The sequence below is a fragment of the Diabrotica undecimpunctata genome, chromosome 1 (genome assembly GCF_040954645.1).
Source record: "Diabrotica undecimpunctata isolate CICGRU chromosome 1, icDiaUnde3, whole genome shotgun sequence".
NCBI classification, from domain to species: domain Eukaryota; kingdom Metazoa; phylum Arthropoda; class Insecta; order Coleoptera; family Chrysomelidae; genus Diabrotica; species Diabrotica undecimpunctata.
In genome coordinates this window covers 35,876,900-35,892,862 of record NC_092803.1, presented here as the reverse complement: position 1 = coordinate 35,892,862, position 15,963 = coordinate 35,876,900, and the positions used below count along the sequence as shown (strand labels likewise).

General features: G+C 31.9%; 1 protein-coding gene across 1 annotated transcript in view; it reads right to left on the bottom strand.

Moving 5' to 3' along the window:
- Positions 1–15,963, bottom strand: part of LOC140447800 (2-Hydroxyacid oxidase 1-like) — a 43,952-nt gene that overhangs the window by 20,044 nt on the left and 7,945 nt on the right. Inside the window, exons 4-5 of the mRNA XM_072540669.1 lie at positions 14,969–15,103; positions 7,370–7,604 (exon numbers count right to left, since the gene is read on the bottom strand). Coding sequence (XP_072396770.1) covers positions 7,370–7,604; positions 14,969–15,103 — 370 coding nt within the window. The remainder of the gene's footprint in view (positions 1–7,369; positions 7,605–14,968; positions 15,104–15,963) is intronic.

Here is a 15,963-nt window from a genome sequence, read left to right as displayed (position 1 = left end):
CTGTCAAGAATTTTAGTTATTTTGTAGGGACCTAAGTATGGTTGATGTTTTTTGTTACGTTTTTGGGTATTAACTTTATAAACTACTTGTCCAATTTTGAATTCTGAATTTATTTCTCCTTGATCGTTTCTTTTATTAATTACTTTAGTTTTATTTTCTGTTAGAGTTTCATGTACTTTTTGGTAAACGTGTTTTAATTTGTCTTTATGATTATTTATATATTCGGAATAGAAATTTTGAGAAAGAAATAGTTCGTTGGGGTTTCTAGAGTCTGTATGTCCGAAAGTCAATTCAAATGGGGTAAATTTTGTGGAACTATGAATAGAATTATTGTAAGCTATAAGAGCATAGTCCATTAAGTCATCTTCGTTAGGATATGTCTGTTTTAGAAGTCTTAAATGTTCGATTAAAGTAGAGTGTATTCGTTCAGCTATTGAATTTGATTCATGGTGGCCAGGAGTAGTAAAGTGAACTTTGATTTTGTGTATTGCTAATAAATCTTTTATTACTTCGTTATTAAATTCTCTACCTTTGTCTGCTATTATTAATTGGGGAATGCCGAAAGAAGTGAAGTATTTTATTAAGGATTTCGCAATATGAATCGCGTTTTTACCTGGAATAGAATAAGCTTGGGCAAATTTTGTAAATGCGTCCGTCATAGTCAAATATTTGTTACCGTCATATGTAAAAATATCTATATGAACAACTTGAAAAGGTTTGCTGGCGGTTTCCGTAAGCATTAGCGGGACATAGGGGGTGTGTCTACCGTATTTATTTTTCTGGCAAATAGAACATTCGTTAATGTAATTAGTAATAGATGTCTTCATATTTTTCCAATACTAATTTTGACGTAATTTTTCGAAAGTTTCATTAATTCCTCTATGGTTAGTTTTTCCTTCGTGGTAATTTTTTAATAAAATGATTTGTTCTTCTTCGTTTGCTACTGTATTAATTAATCTAGTGCATTTAATTAGTTTCTGACCATTTTCAGAAAAATGTTTTAGGTAATACTTATTAAAATCATTATACAGGTTGTCTTTACTGAAATATAAATAAAATGTATTGTTAAGATCTGTGTATGCCATAAGAAATTCAAAAATATATTTTTCATTATCAGTTTCAGGAATTTTGACTTTAATTATTTTATGGTTTTGATAAGTTTCATGAGTTATATCGGTTTTTGGGTAAACGTTTGGGTACACTAAAATTTGGTGAACTTTGTTATTTATTATTTCGTCTAAAATGGGTATTCCTTGATTTGTTGTTTCATTTGCGGTTGAATGTTGTGTAGATTCATCTGAGGTTTCGTCTGGTGTATCTATTTTGTCTGGAGGTATTCTTATATCAGAAATAATGTTAATTTGTCTTGAGTCGTTATTATTACTTGTTGAAGGTTGTGGGTCTAATGGATTTTCTGCAAAATTGTTAAGGTATTTTAAAATATCTTCGTCTACGTCTCCAGGATTATTTACTATTGATTCATCTTCTAATGCGAGATTAACAGTCTGCGTTTGTGTTGTGTTTTCCTTTTTTATACATAATTTTGTAATCGTATTCTTCTAGTTTTAGACGCCATCGTATTAATTTTGAGTTTGGCTCCTTTAGACTGAAAAGCCAAGATAATGGTTTGTGATCCGTGTAAATATAAAATTTTCTTCCGTAAAGGTATGGTCTAAAATGTTTACAGGCCCATACAATTGCTAGTAGCTCCTTTTCTATAGTTGAATAATTTGTCTCTGATTTATTTAGAGTTCTCGAGGCGTATGCAATGGGTCGATCATTTGGAACATTTCCTTGTGATAATACAGCTCCAATTGCAAAATTGCTAGCATCTGTCGTTAAAATAAATGGTTGGGAAAAATTCGGATATTGTAGAATGGGGTCATTTGTTAAGATTTGTTTACAAGTTTCAAAACAATCAATAAAATCTTTATCGTGGTTTACTTTAGAACCTTTTTTTAAACATTTGGTCATCGGTTTAGTAATTTTTGCAAAATCTTTTATAAATCGTCTATAGTAACCTAGTAATCCTAAAAAGCTTTTTATTTCAGTTTGGGTTTTTGGAATGGGAAATCTTTTTATGGCGGAGATTTTATCAGGGTTTGGTTTAACGCCTTGAGGGGTAATTACATGTCCTAAATACATAACTGTTTTTTTGTAAAAATTCTGACTTGTCTAATTGTACCTTTAAGTTACTCTTTCTGAGTCTTTCGAAAACCATTTTTAACTTTTCAAGGTGCTCTTGTAAAGATGTACTATAAATTAAAATATCATCTAAATATACTATACATGTTTCGTCTGTTAATCCTCTTAAAACATTATCAATAACTCTCTGAAAAGTCGAGGGTGCATTTTTCAAACCAAAAGGCATTCTTTTAAATTGAAAGTGACCTTGTGGTGTACTTAAGGCTGTTTTTTCAACATCTTGTGGGTCTACTTCTATTTGGTGGAAGCCACTTGCAAGATCTAGTGTCGAAAAGAAATTTGCTTTCCCTAATTTATCTAAAATTTCTGTTATGTTTGGTAACGGGTATTTATCATCTACGGTTCTCTCGTTTAACTTTCTATAATCTATTACTAGACGCCATTTTCTTTTTCCTGTAGCATCTTGTTTTTTCGGGACCACCCAAATGGGACTCGAAAATGGGGAATTGCTGTCTTCTATTATACCTTCTGCTAACATCTTATTTATTTGGTATTTAACTTCTTCTCGGTGAACTTCCGGGAAACGATATGATTTTGTATATATTGCAGAATTATCAGTGAGTTTAATTTTATGTTTAATACTATTAGTAAAACTTAAGGGTATTCCTTCGCAATAAAATATGTCTCTATATTGGAAACACAGCTTTTAGTAATTCTCTTTCTTCTTTGTTACAATGATTTATCCTTATATTTTTTAAATTCCTCTTTAACATGTTATCATCATCAATAGACGTTTCTTCATCAGTTTCCATCTTTTTTATAAAATTTATATTTACTATATCTAATGGTTCTATATCAAAGGGTTTAGTAATACTTAACGTTGTCTTATATTCGCTTATATTCGTAATAGTGGTTATAGCAAAATTATTTTTTACGTTAACTACTGCTTTAGGCATTTCGATTCCTTTACCGAAATTCTTATATTCTAATATACCTAATCCTACATTTAATTTTACCGGTATTTTGACTACTTGCTTAGTTCTAGGGGGAATAATTATGGTATGATTAAAAGTTGATTTGGGATATAATATATTCTTTTTACTGAGTTAAAAAATTATGGGTATCATTACATAAGGCGTTTTCATTTGACGCATGTTGACATTAATTGAAGCTTTTAATTTTTGTAATAAATCTATACCAATTAATCCATCAAAATTTTCGCTAAATTTAAAAACATAAAACTTATTATATTGATTTACTTTAAAAATGTTAAAAGCTGGAATATTATTTATTTCATTGTGCATAGAAATTCGGTGAGCCGTTTGTATATTAAAATTTTCGTAAGAAATAAAATTTTTATAAAATTTATGCGCTAACTGTGGAGATATCAAACTTTTGGAAGACCCTGTATCTAATAAAAATCTGGCATTAAGTTCAGGAATAATAATATGTGGTAAATCTGCTATCGTTGTATTTAAATATATTATGTCGGATTGTAATTTTCTTGGCGCATGCAAAAATTTGTGTTTTCAACATTTTGAGTGGGATTGTGATATGATCTTTCGTTTGTCTCGTTTGGATTGCGATAAGGACTGGATTGAGTTTCATAATTGTTATCGTAAGGCGGTAATGAACTTTGAGTTGGGTGTACGTAATCAGTGGGAATATTATTTTCAAAGGGGTTTTTGAATTGTATTTGATCGTTATTAATTTGTTGATTAAATAATTGGGTGGAGGTAAAATGTGGTCTAGATCTTAAAGAAGTATTTCGTGAATTTGTATCCATCGGTTCTGGCTGATATTGATTTTGATTTTGGTGTTTATTATTAACATTTCTTTGTTAAAAATTAGGGTTATTAGTATGGAAGTTCCTTGGTCGGAAATTAGAATTATTATTGTAGAAATTTCTTGGGTTGAAATTAGAATTATAATTATTGAAATTTCGGAAGTGATTTTGGTGTGGTTGAAAAGTATTGTTGGGATAAAAATTATTATTTTGGTATTGCGGTCTGATGGTTTGATATTGGTAAGGTGGAAATCTCATATTAGGGCGATTTTGTTGAAAATTATTTCTAGGAATAAAAGTTCGATTAGGATTACTGTTTCTCGTAGGATTATGTCCTGATGATGGTCTAAAAGAATTTTGTGAGTTTAAATTATTTCCACGTTGTAATGAATATAGAAAATTCTCTTCTTCGATAACGAAGCTCATAGCTTTCTCTAAACTTTCTGGGTTTCTCAATCGTATATTTGTTTGTAACGATAAGGGTAAGCCTCTAATGTAAGTTTTTAAACAAGTCATCGTAACTATTTATTCTAATTAATTTCTCTTGTGCATTAATATTAAACATATTTAATTTTTGTGTTACTAAACTACGTGTTTCTTTTCATCGCATGCCAAAATTATAAGGGGTTTCATTCTTGAAAGGCCTCAACGTTATCAGGTCTTGGATAAGGCAATCGAGATCTCTTTGGTCTCCAAAACTAAGATTAAGGGCATCTTTTACGAGTTGCCATGTATTTAATTCTGTCCTAGAACCTATTAACATTTGAGCTCTTCCATTTAATTTACCTAATATAGCTCGAAGTAAAAATGTATTTAAGGTACCGTCTGTTTGGCTAGCAAAATTAGTTATTAAATTTTCGCAATTTTCTATAAATATGGTTAAGGTATGTGGATTACCATCATATGCTGGGATAGAATCTAAGCAAAGTTTTAACAATTGGTAGTTTGTTTGAGCCATTTCGTTATTTTTATCGCTATTTGGTTCTAAAATTGAATTTAATTCTGCTACAAAGCTACTTAAATCTAATTTACTATCAGTTTCACTCATTAAATATTTATTCTTTTTATTCAGATAATATATCAAATTGTAATAAAATATAAAATATGTTTCAATATAAAACTTTCAACTTCAATATAATAAAATATTTTCAAAAATATGATAATATAATATAGTAATAATAATCTTTCTCTTATTAAAAATATCTCATAACATCATAAAATCTTTAAAAATTGTTTACTTTCGTTAGCTCTCTGACTATAAGTATTTTCAAATATGGAAATAATAAAATGGAAAATAAAATGGAAATAATAGGAAACACTTACATTAAAATGTAGATTTTCAGCATTTCTGCCTATAGGATTCGACGATTTTGTTCTTCTCCCAGGTCTTGTTGAAACTACTGCTTAAATCTGCTGCCTATAGGGTTCGACGATTTTGTTCTTTCCCCAGGTCTTGGTGATACCTTGTCTAAAGCTGATCTTGGACACTTTCACAAAAGGTTCGGTTTTCCGGTAAATCGTTAAAACGAAAAACTACGCGAAACTGTTCGATTTTTGTAACGGTTAGCGACGTAATTCCCGAAAATCTGTACTGACTGCGCCAATGATGTTTCTAAGTCCAAGAACGATATTTTTAAAAAGAACTTTATTTACAAGAGACTACTTACTACAGTAAAATGCAAAATAAGAGTAACGCTATACAATGCAAAAGTAAATTTATAAGCTCGGTGACGCCGAGGTGTGGCATGCTGACGCTGTCCTTTTATTATAGTTGAATTAGCAGTTCTGGTTTCTTAACTTGTATATATATATATATATATATATATATATATATATATATATATATATATATATATATATCAAATTATTTTTTCGACCGTACTGTTTTAAATGTTGATTTAGAGTATCAGCAATCGGTCAGGAAATAAAACTCTATTTGTTCAGTCTCAATATTTCGTCACGATTTTGTGACTTCTTCAGGAGAAAACTGTAAATTTATTAGAATAATTAATGATTATATGTAAACAAAATGAATATTTTAATACTTATAACTATAAGAATGAAAATTTAAATTTTTCTGGCATATCTAAATAAATGACATATTTTTGTTTGATTTTATTAAGGAGTTATGGTAACCGCAATATGTTATAGAGTGAATTCCCGTTGTACAATTTTAACCTACTCGCTGAAAATTGTACAACGGGAATTCACTCTATAACATATTGCGGTTACCATAACTCCTTAATAAAATCAAACAAAAATATGTCATTTATTTAGATATGCCAGAAAAATTTAAATTTTCATTCTTATAGTTATAAGTATTAAAATATTCATTTTGTTTACATATAATCATTAATTATTCTAATAAATTTACAGTTTTCTCCTGAAGAAGTCACAAAATCGTGACGAAATATTGAGACTGAACAAATAGAGTTTTATTTCCTGACCGATTGCTGATACTCTAAATCAACATATATATATATATATATATATATATATATATATATATATATATATATATATATATATATATATATATATATATATATATATATATATATATATATATATATATTAAACCTAAAACTAAAATTATTACTATTACAAAAATGAATATTAAACTCGACAGTCTTCCGGGTTGAACTGCGTTGATTCTCATTGCGCCGAGCTTTCGACATCTTCTCTTATATCTTCTTCAGGGCTTCCGAGGTCTCAGTCTCCCGAGCCTCCAGACACTACTACCCTCCTCTGTTTTCAGCGGCAGTAGTGCATTGATTGGTGATCAGTGTAGTAGAAGATAATGAATTTGAAGAGAGCGTTAAACAGAGTTAGATGCACCAATGTGTCAATGAATAAGGATAACTGCGTAAGGAAGAAGAAGAAGAAGAAATATATAAAATATTAGTAAAAAGTATTGAGTATACCAAAGGAAGGAAGCGGTCTTTTTATGAATGAAATATTACAAAATAAGTAAATGTTCATATAGATAATTTTAGTGTCATATATTTTAAAAAGAATTTTCTGTTAAAAACCCGATGATTAAGACATATATAAACAGTTTGTATCCCTTATAGACTTTTGAATTATAAAAGCTTTGTTTTTTTAATAGATTTATGTGTGTACTTCACTATGTAAAGGGAAATGATTTAACAAGCTAAAACATATTATACTACTAGACTCTGGTAAAAAAAAGATTGAAGTAAAATTTAATAAAGATAAAATTATTACACTGGAACAGAATCTGTAAATACAAAGCTTATAAAGGTTTAGAAAAAAATGGGAAAATAAAAAGAAAGAACCAAATTGGTTATAAACGGCAAATGTCCTAGAAACATCATTAAAAAAAAAACTAAGAAATCTAAAACTAAGAAATCCAAGATATGAAATGTATAAATTCTCTTTCTAAATTAAAAAAATTATCTTAACAATAGAACTTACTGAAGCAGGTACAGTATCAAGTTGTCTAGCCCCATGATTGGAAACCAATATTGCAGAAACTCCGGCTTCTACTGCTAAAACAGCATCTTCAGCAGTCAAAATTCCCTTAACAATTATTGGAAGGTTGGTTATTGTTTTTAACCACTTTATGTAGCTCCAATCAGCAGTTGGATCAGAAATATCGACTAAACTATTTAAAACGTTGTTGTCTTGATACTTCTTCAAAAGAGCGGAGCTGAAATATGGTATATAATATTAAAGAGAGACAAAAAATAAATAAAAAATAAAATGACAATATAAATTTGTTACACAAATATAAATCCACATGGAGATCGTAGTAGTCATCAAACTTACCACTTTTTAATCAGTAAACAATCATTTGTTTAATAATTTGCCTCAATAATAATTTACATCAGTTTATAAATGATTTTTTATAACCAAGAAGGCAAGGTAAAAGTTGACAACCAGAACGCCCGAGATATCAAAATACAGAGAGGAGTCCGCCAGGGTTGCGTGCTATCACCACTACTCTTCAATGTCTACAGTGAAGCGGTATTTAAAGAAGCGCTCTCAGATTCAATATAAGATATATCTATCAATGGAGTTGTTTTAAATAACTTGCGTTTTGCAGACGATACAGTAATAATTACGGATAAAAACAATGATTTACAGAACGTAATGCAATGACTTAATGAATGCTGTCATGAATACGGACTTAGGATGAACTAGAAAAAAACTAAATACATGATTATGACTAAATCAGCAGATGCACACATCCAATTGATTGTTGAGAACACCGTAATTGAGAGTGTGGATACCTACAAATACTTACGAACATGGATAACATCAAATGTAGACCAAACTAAAAAAATTAAGACACAAATTGAAATAGCAGGTGCATCATTTATTAAAATTAAAAAGTTTCTTTGTTGTCGGCATATAAGGTTAGGACTACGCCTCAGAATGCTTAGGTGTTACGTATTCACTACTCTTCTTTATGGCTTGGAAGCATGGACATTAAAACAAGTGCATCTAAATAAGTTGGCCGCTTTTGAATTTTTGTTAAACAGAAGAATCCATGAAATCATGGACTCAAAGAATGTCAAACGCAGAAGTTACTAGAAGAATAGGGAATGAAGCTGAAATAATATTGACTTTTAAAAGCAGAAAACTTAAGTACTTAGGCCATGTTATGAGAGGGCAAAGATAAACTCCATTCGCTTAGCTCGGGCATATTTTGACAGATTCATTGTCGGAAACCTACAACACAACAATTCCTACTTCTCAGTATTAATAGCTCAAGTATCCTACTATTGCAGACTTCTTTCTTTAAAAAAAGAAGAATTATTCTAAATAGTGGAAGTGTATACTAAACCCATCAAAATTTGGGTAGTATATATTTAAAAAATATATTTTAGTTGTTATAATTTAACATAACTATTTATTATATGGTGCAGATAAATAAATATTGATTGTCGGTAATTTGTAAAGTTCTATTTTATATACTATTTAATTTGTTTACTATTAATATTGGCTATAAATACGTGTGCTTGGTTGTATAGTAATTTCCAGCCACTTCGAGTCTGTCAAAAAGTAACTAACTTCACAAAAAAATAATTACTAAATTCACTAGACAGTTCGGACTGGAGATAGCGAACCGAGTTAACTGATTATTGCAGCTTATTATGCAAGACAAAATTCGAGGAAGACGAAATGTGGGAAGAAATACATGATTATGACCAAATTAGCAGATGCACACATCCAATTGATTGTTGAGGACACCGTAATTGAGAGTGTGGATACCTACAAATACTTAGGAACATGGATAACATCAAATGTAGACCAAACTAAAAAAATTAAGACACAAATTGAAATAGCAGGTGCATCATTCATTAAAATTAAAAAGTTTCTTTGTTGTCGGCATATAAGGTTAGGACTACGCCTCAGAATGCTTAGGTGTTACGTATTCACTACTCTTCTTTATGGCTTTTAAGCATGGACATTAAAACAAGTGCATCTAAATAAGTTGGCCGCTTTTGAATTTTTGTGAAACAGAAGAATCCATGAAATCATGGACTCAAAGAATGTCAAACGCAGAAGTTACTAGAAGAATAGGAAATGAAGCTGAAATAATATTGACTATCAAAAGCAGAAAACTTAAGTACTTAGGCCATGTTATGAGAGGGCAAAGATACTGATTATTGCAGCTTATTATGCAAGACAAAATTCGAGGAAGACGAAATGTGGGAAGACGAAGAATATCGTGGCTTGAGAACTTGAGGGAATGGTTTGAATGCAGTAATGCAGAACTATTTAGAGCCACAGCCAATAGGGTCCGCATAGCCATGATAATTTCCGAACTTTGATAGAAGATGGAACTTAAAGAAGAAAAAGACTAAATTTTTCTGCCAGCATAGAGACACAACTAACTTAGAAACTGAAAAACTTTCGTAGATCTGCGACTCAGGAATACGAGTTAATACAAATATTTATAAAATAAGCAGCGAAAGGAACTTTATGGAAACAGGACACTATTTCCTTTTTTTTTCTAGCCTTTACTGGCGGAATCAAGTAGTTATGGAAGACACAAACTCTCTTCTCTGGAAGAAAATAAACAAATAAAGATATTTATATCATTCTGGTTTTAAACCCTGCGTGGGTCCTAACCTTCTTAAGAAATTCCCTCCAGTGTCCCTATCCTAACATGTTTTCGTAACTTATTGTTAAAGTCCAGGTCTCTCAACCATATGTTAGGACTGGGCGTATTATTGTATTGCAGAGTTTTATTTTTGTATTTCTCGATATAATTCTGGATTTAAGGAGAAGATTGAGCCCAAAATCTGCTGGCCGTGAAAATTCTGCGGTTTATCTCTGCGGTACTATTTTTTTCAGTGTTAAGGATGCGCTCCCAGGTATACAAATTCGTTCACGGCTTCGATGACGTCGTTTTCTATAACAAGTGATCATAGGATTTGTGGTTGCGTGCTTATTTTCATATACTTCGTTTTGTTAGTAAACCCATTTTTGTAGCTGATTCTTTTAATGCTCGTACAGCGTTTTCCGTTCTTCCAACCATATTGATATCATCAGCGTAGGCAAGGATTTGCCTGAACTCGTACTCTACGTTTAACTTTTTCACGAGTTAGTTTTGTTAAATTTGCCAACTGATTTGGTATTCCTAGCACTTTCATTGCTTTCATCATTTCTCTTCTATTCACAGAGTCGTAGGCTGCTTTGTAGTCTATAAATATGTGATGAGTATCAACGCCATATTCCAGTGCTTTTTTTTTAATTTGTTTCAGGATTGCAATCTGATGAATTGTCGATTTACCACCTCTAAAACCAGCCTGGTATTTTCCTACTATTCGTTCTGCATATGGTGCCATACCAGAAGCGTAATTCCTCTGTGATTAGAGCATTCAAAAATATCTCCTTTTTTGTGTACGGTGCAAAGTATTCCAATATTCCAATCAGTGCGGAGGGATTTTACAGAGTAATCATTGTATCTCCCAGCTGTGGGAGATACAATCTCCTACAGCTGGTAGATTGTAATTTATATTGTTCAGCTAGTAATAAACATATTCACATAAGTTTAATTCACAGCTTTAGGGTTAGGAGGTGTAGGACGTATCAAAGCTATAAGAAACAATCTTTATCGTTCCATAGTTTTCGTGTTCGTCCCACCGATCGCCTTCCTATTAGAGAATGATCTCCTGCTGTTTGTTTGTACTAGGTGATGGAAGAGTGTTATGGTAGAAGAGATCCACGGTGAAGAAGAAACTACTCATGGATGCAAATCTTACGGAAGTGGAAAGCCCGATGTAGAACTTTTTAGATAAATCGCTAATAAGATACTAAACGTTATGGTTAATGGCGGTCGTCCAAAGTGGATAGGGCAATAGAAGAAGTTCCAAACGTACGCAATTATACCATTATAACCATTACATTAAATTTCTTAGCAGTTATTTTAATTTCATAAAGCATTTGAAGCAACTCGTTAATATTACGTTTAAAAATAATATCCGTTGTTTTCCATTTTAAGTTCATTTATATTTACGTGGTTTTTTGTTTAGAAAATACGTAATACGAGCTTTCAATAAACCTGGCAAAGAAGAAAAATGTAATTTTGTTGCTGAAATAAATTGTTGAAATCGTTATTATTATGCGGTGATTACTATTTTGTTAGCTTGAGATACAAAAAAGAAGTTTTAATGTAACCACAACTTAGAGGTTTTTGACCCAAGTAAGTTCCGAAAACTCGTCTGGAAAATACAGGTTTATATTGTAGGCATCTTAAGGATCTCCTGCTTTATTTCCCGAACGGACCGTGGGAATGTAATTTACTTTATAATATTTTGTAAAAAAACTGGTGATCTATATTGAAAACTTTGTAGGGCTGGGATTGAATCTCGCTGTATAGACCAGTCTAGTTAAAAAAAAAGGACGAGAAAGGGAAAAAACTTATAGACAAAAATCTCCAGAAATCCATTTCCGTTGCCTTAAGTTTTCTCTTGTATCTTTCCTTTATTTACCATACTTCACTACTGCAGGTAATTATACTTTTAATGATTGTGTTATATCTTGTGCTTGTTATTATTAAAAATTGATTGATCCCAAAGGTTGTTTTGGTTGTTTTTCTCCTCAATTGTGTCGTCTACGTTGCCTTCTTTTGTGATGATTATACCTAAATATTTATATGTGTTGCAATGTTTGATAACTTCTCCATCTTCCAATATGAGGTCCTGTTGTTTCCCGCCGATACACATATACTCGGTTTTTTGGATATTAATTTCAAGTCCCCATTTTTTACACTCCTCGATTAATTTTCGAGTCATATACTCAATATCTTCATAATCTTGTGCTATCACTAGTTGATCATCTGCAAATGACAAAGTGTATGCTATTGTTGTTAATTGGCATTCCCATATTTCTACATTTGCGTTTCCGCAGTTTTAGAGCTTGTTCTAGATAAATTTTTAATAATGTCGGGGAGAGACAGCAGCCCTGCTTAAGACCTTGACAAATTATTTCCAACCTTTACCTTTGAGTTAGCATTAGCGTACAGTTCCTATGTCGCATTTTTTAAATTCATGCTTATGTTTGTTTTCTCTAACGCTTCCCATAATTTATAATGTGGTACGCTATCATAAGCCTTTCGTAGGTTCACGTACAATAAATGTACTTCTTGTTTAATGGCTATTTTCTTTTCAATTATCTGTGTAATGCAAAACATGGTCAACAGTAGATCTACCTGCTCTAAATCCTGCCTGTTCCTCAGCCAGTAAGTCTTTATATTCGCTTTCTATTCTGTTTTTAATTACTTTTCCGTATATTCTATTGATCGAGTTTGTCACAACAATGCCTTTTTTGTGTGTAGTGTGTATGAATGATGTCTTCCACTCCTCTGGGGTTGTCATTCCATTAATGCAGTTTTGGAACAGTTTGGCTAAACTTGTATATAGTTTGATTGTACCGTGTTTAATTAACTCTGCAGGGATATTACCTGGCCCGGTGCTTTGTTATTTTTTGGAGATCTACATACATCTTTCACTTCTTTCGTTGTTATTCGTATGGGCGAAGTTAAAATATTTATATTTTGTGTTTCGTTGCTGTCTTTAAATTGTGGTCTATCTTCCCTTAGGAGTTTCTCAAAATATTGGTCCCAGTCATTCATTGTTATTGCTGACACTATGTCTCTCTTCTTATCTTGTCGTAAAGATTTTAAGACTCTCCAACTTTCTGTGCTTCTTCGTCCTCCTAGATGTGAATTTATCATGTTACACTTTTGTTGCCATGCTTCATTTTTCTTCCGACATATCATTTTTCGTACTTTAGCTTGAGACTCCGTGTAGATTATTGTATCCGTTATATTCTTTGTATTTAAGAATTTTTGATATTGGTCTCTTTTCTTCTTTATTTCTTGTTCTATTTCTTCGTAAAACCAATATGGAAGTTTTCTTTGATTCTGGATTTGGTATCAAATGGCTTCTGTTGCTGCGTCCTGGAGACACCTTTTTATGTGAGTGTAATGTTCTTCATTATTATTAAATTGTTTATTTTCCAACTTTTGATTTAATCTATTTCTGTATAATTCTCTCACGCTTTCTTGTTCTAAGCTGATTAGGTTATACCTCTTCTGTATTTCGTTCTCCCTTTAATTTCCTTCTTTTTCTTCTTTAGGTTTATTTACTCCAAATGTGATCTTAGCTTTTAATAAGTGATGATCGCTTCCACAGGTAGCTCCTCTCAATACTCTTCCATCTTGTACAATCATATTTGTCTTTTGTCGTTTGATTGTGTAGTCTATGATTGATTTTAACCCTCTCGTATTTTGCGCCATGTGTATTTGGGTATGTCTCTGTGTTGAATGATAATTTCTCGAGATGTGCCGACTTTTGCAACCTCTATATTCAATTTCTCAAAAAAATCGTTTTTAATGTTTACTGGTGCGTCATCATTTACTGCATATATACCCAAGATTGTGCATTTGTGTCCTCTAATCGTAAGGTTCATTTTTATCATTCTCTCGTTTATGGCCTTTCAAGTAGTTATATATTTCCTTAGCTTATTACGTATTAATATGGCAACACCTTGTTGAGCTCTTGTCTCCTTTGGTACCCCACTATAGACGTGATCATATTCTCCGATGTTTTCTGATCCTTGGACCTTTCATTTTGTTTCGGTGATTACTGTGATGTCCAATTTAAGTTTACTCATTTCATAAATTATTTCATTTATTTTAGTTAGCCCGGTTCCTCAACCCCCGACTTGGAGGGCCAGGATTTAATTTTGGAGTTTTCCTTCTCCTAGACAATTTGCTTTCACTGCAGCTTAAGAGCACCATCTACACTTCTTCGTCTGTAATCCTAGACAAGGAGCCGTTACAGGGTGCTATCAACCGGGCCAGTTGAACCCTGGTTTTTGTTAGAGGTGTTACTCCCCTATCCCTTCTCTTTTATCCGGGCTTGGGACCGGCTGCATCGGTTATAGAGCCACTCAATTCACCCCATACCAATACAGGCAGAGTAGATATACATAAAAGTATTAAATTAAACGGCATAATTCCCATGTAAATGAATACAACTATCCGAGAATAGTAAGCCCCTGCTCGAAATAAAATTTCACATCATGCGTTGGGTTGGCATACTTTCAAATGTTTGAGTTTTTTTTTTAAATAAATTCTTCACTACCAACACGCTTCCTGGTATCATTTAAACTGTAATTTGAACTTAGTGATCATGCGTATGACCTATTTCATTTTTTATTTGCTGAAATATAGTCCAATGTGAGTTTTCCACGGTTTTCTCTTGTCTTTATTTCTTACTGTAGTTGCCATCAAGTTATTAGTACGATATCGAGGCTTTACTTTGGCTCTATGCGTAATTTTTTTTTACTATATATAGGCTGCCAACCTCGCCACATTTTATTCGCATTTGTTCGATCCACCCAATACGCAGTTTTCTGAAGAAATACAAAACAGTTGTTTTTAACTGGTCCGATTTTGCCTTGATTTGACTGTTAAAATAAACTATTGACTATTAAAAACTATTGACTATTATTTACTAAATTCAGATACAAACAAAAAACTTTCAGACTTACCTCAAATTTGGGGGTAATTTAAAGTTATTTCTTATATTAACCAATCTTAAACCAAAAGCCACAAAATCTACAGTCAATACAATAGCTTCAAATCCATTAGATTCAGCTTCTTGAATCAAATCTTGGGTAATACTCCTAAAAATTGAACTTTTTATAGAGTCCGCTATTATTAGGTATAAATTAAAAAATCACTCCGTGGAATCGAAGCTAAATCATTGTGAATACAAGTAACAAAATATGATCAACAATCAACATTTATATTATCTATCTATCTATCTATCTATCTAGGTATCGAAAGCCCTTTTTATATCCAAGTTCGGATAATGGTCTCCTATAACTTTCATTTTTCTCTGTTCACTGCTAATTTTCATTCATCTTGGACCGATATATCTCTTTAAATCATATGCCCAACTCATCTGTGGTCTTCCTTTTGGTCGTTTTTATTTTCAGAGTCTTCAGTGCAGTACTTGTTTGTTCCATCTAACATCTTTTTGCCTTATGTTTGAGGTTTGAAAACTTCCACTTTATGTCTGTTGCTTTTCGGATATCTTTGACCGTAACATTACGTATCCACTCGTTACGGTTTCCGTCTTTCAAGCCTATTCCCAAATTTCGTCTTTTCCCAAAAAGAAATATAATTTTATAGATATGTCTGAAGAAGAATGTGAACAGAACATGAATGGATAAACTGTATTGAAGGTACTGAGAAAGAAGAGGGGGGTGATTTCGACGATGGTGATGACATTGCAGATCCAAATTATGTCCCAATTGATATAACTCTGGAAGATGAGCAGTGTATTTCCGAATGCATAGAAGAAATGAATACAGCTGAGTCCAGTGAAACTTTTATAGAAGCTGTAAATTTTAGCAATATTGAAGAAGAATGTTCAGAAGTTTCAATACCGGAACTAACACCACATGAAGCAGAGATTTTAGCTCCAAGTACAGCAGCAGAAACCATGAAAGCTCCAAAAAGAACAAGATCTCCATTACCA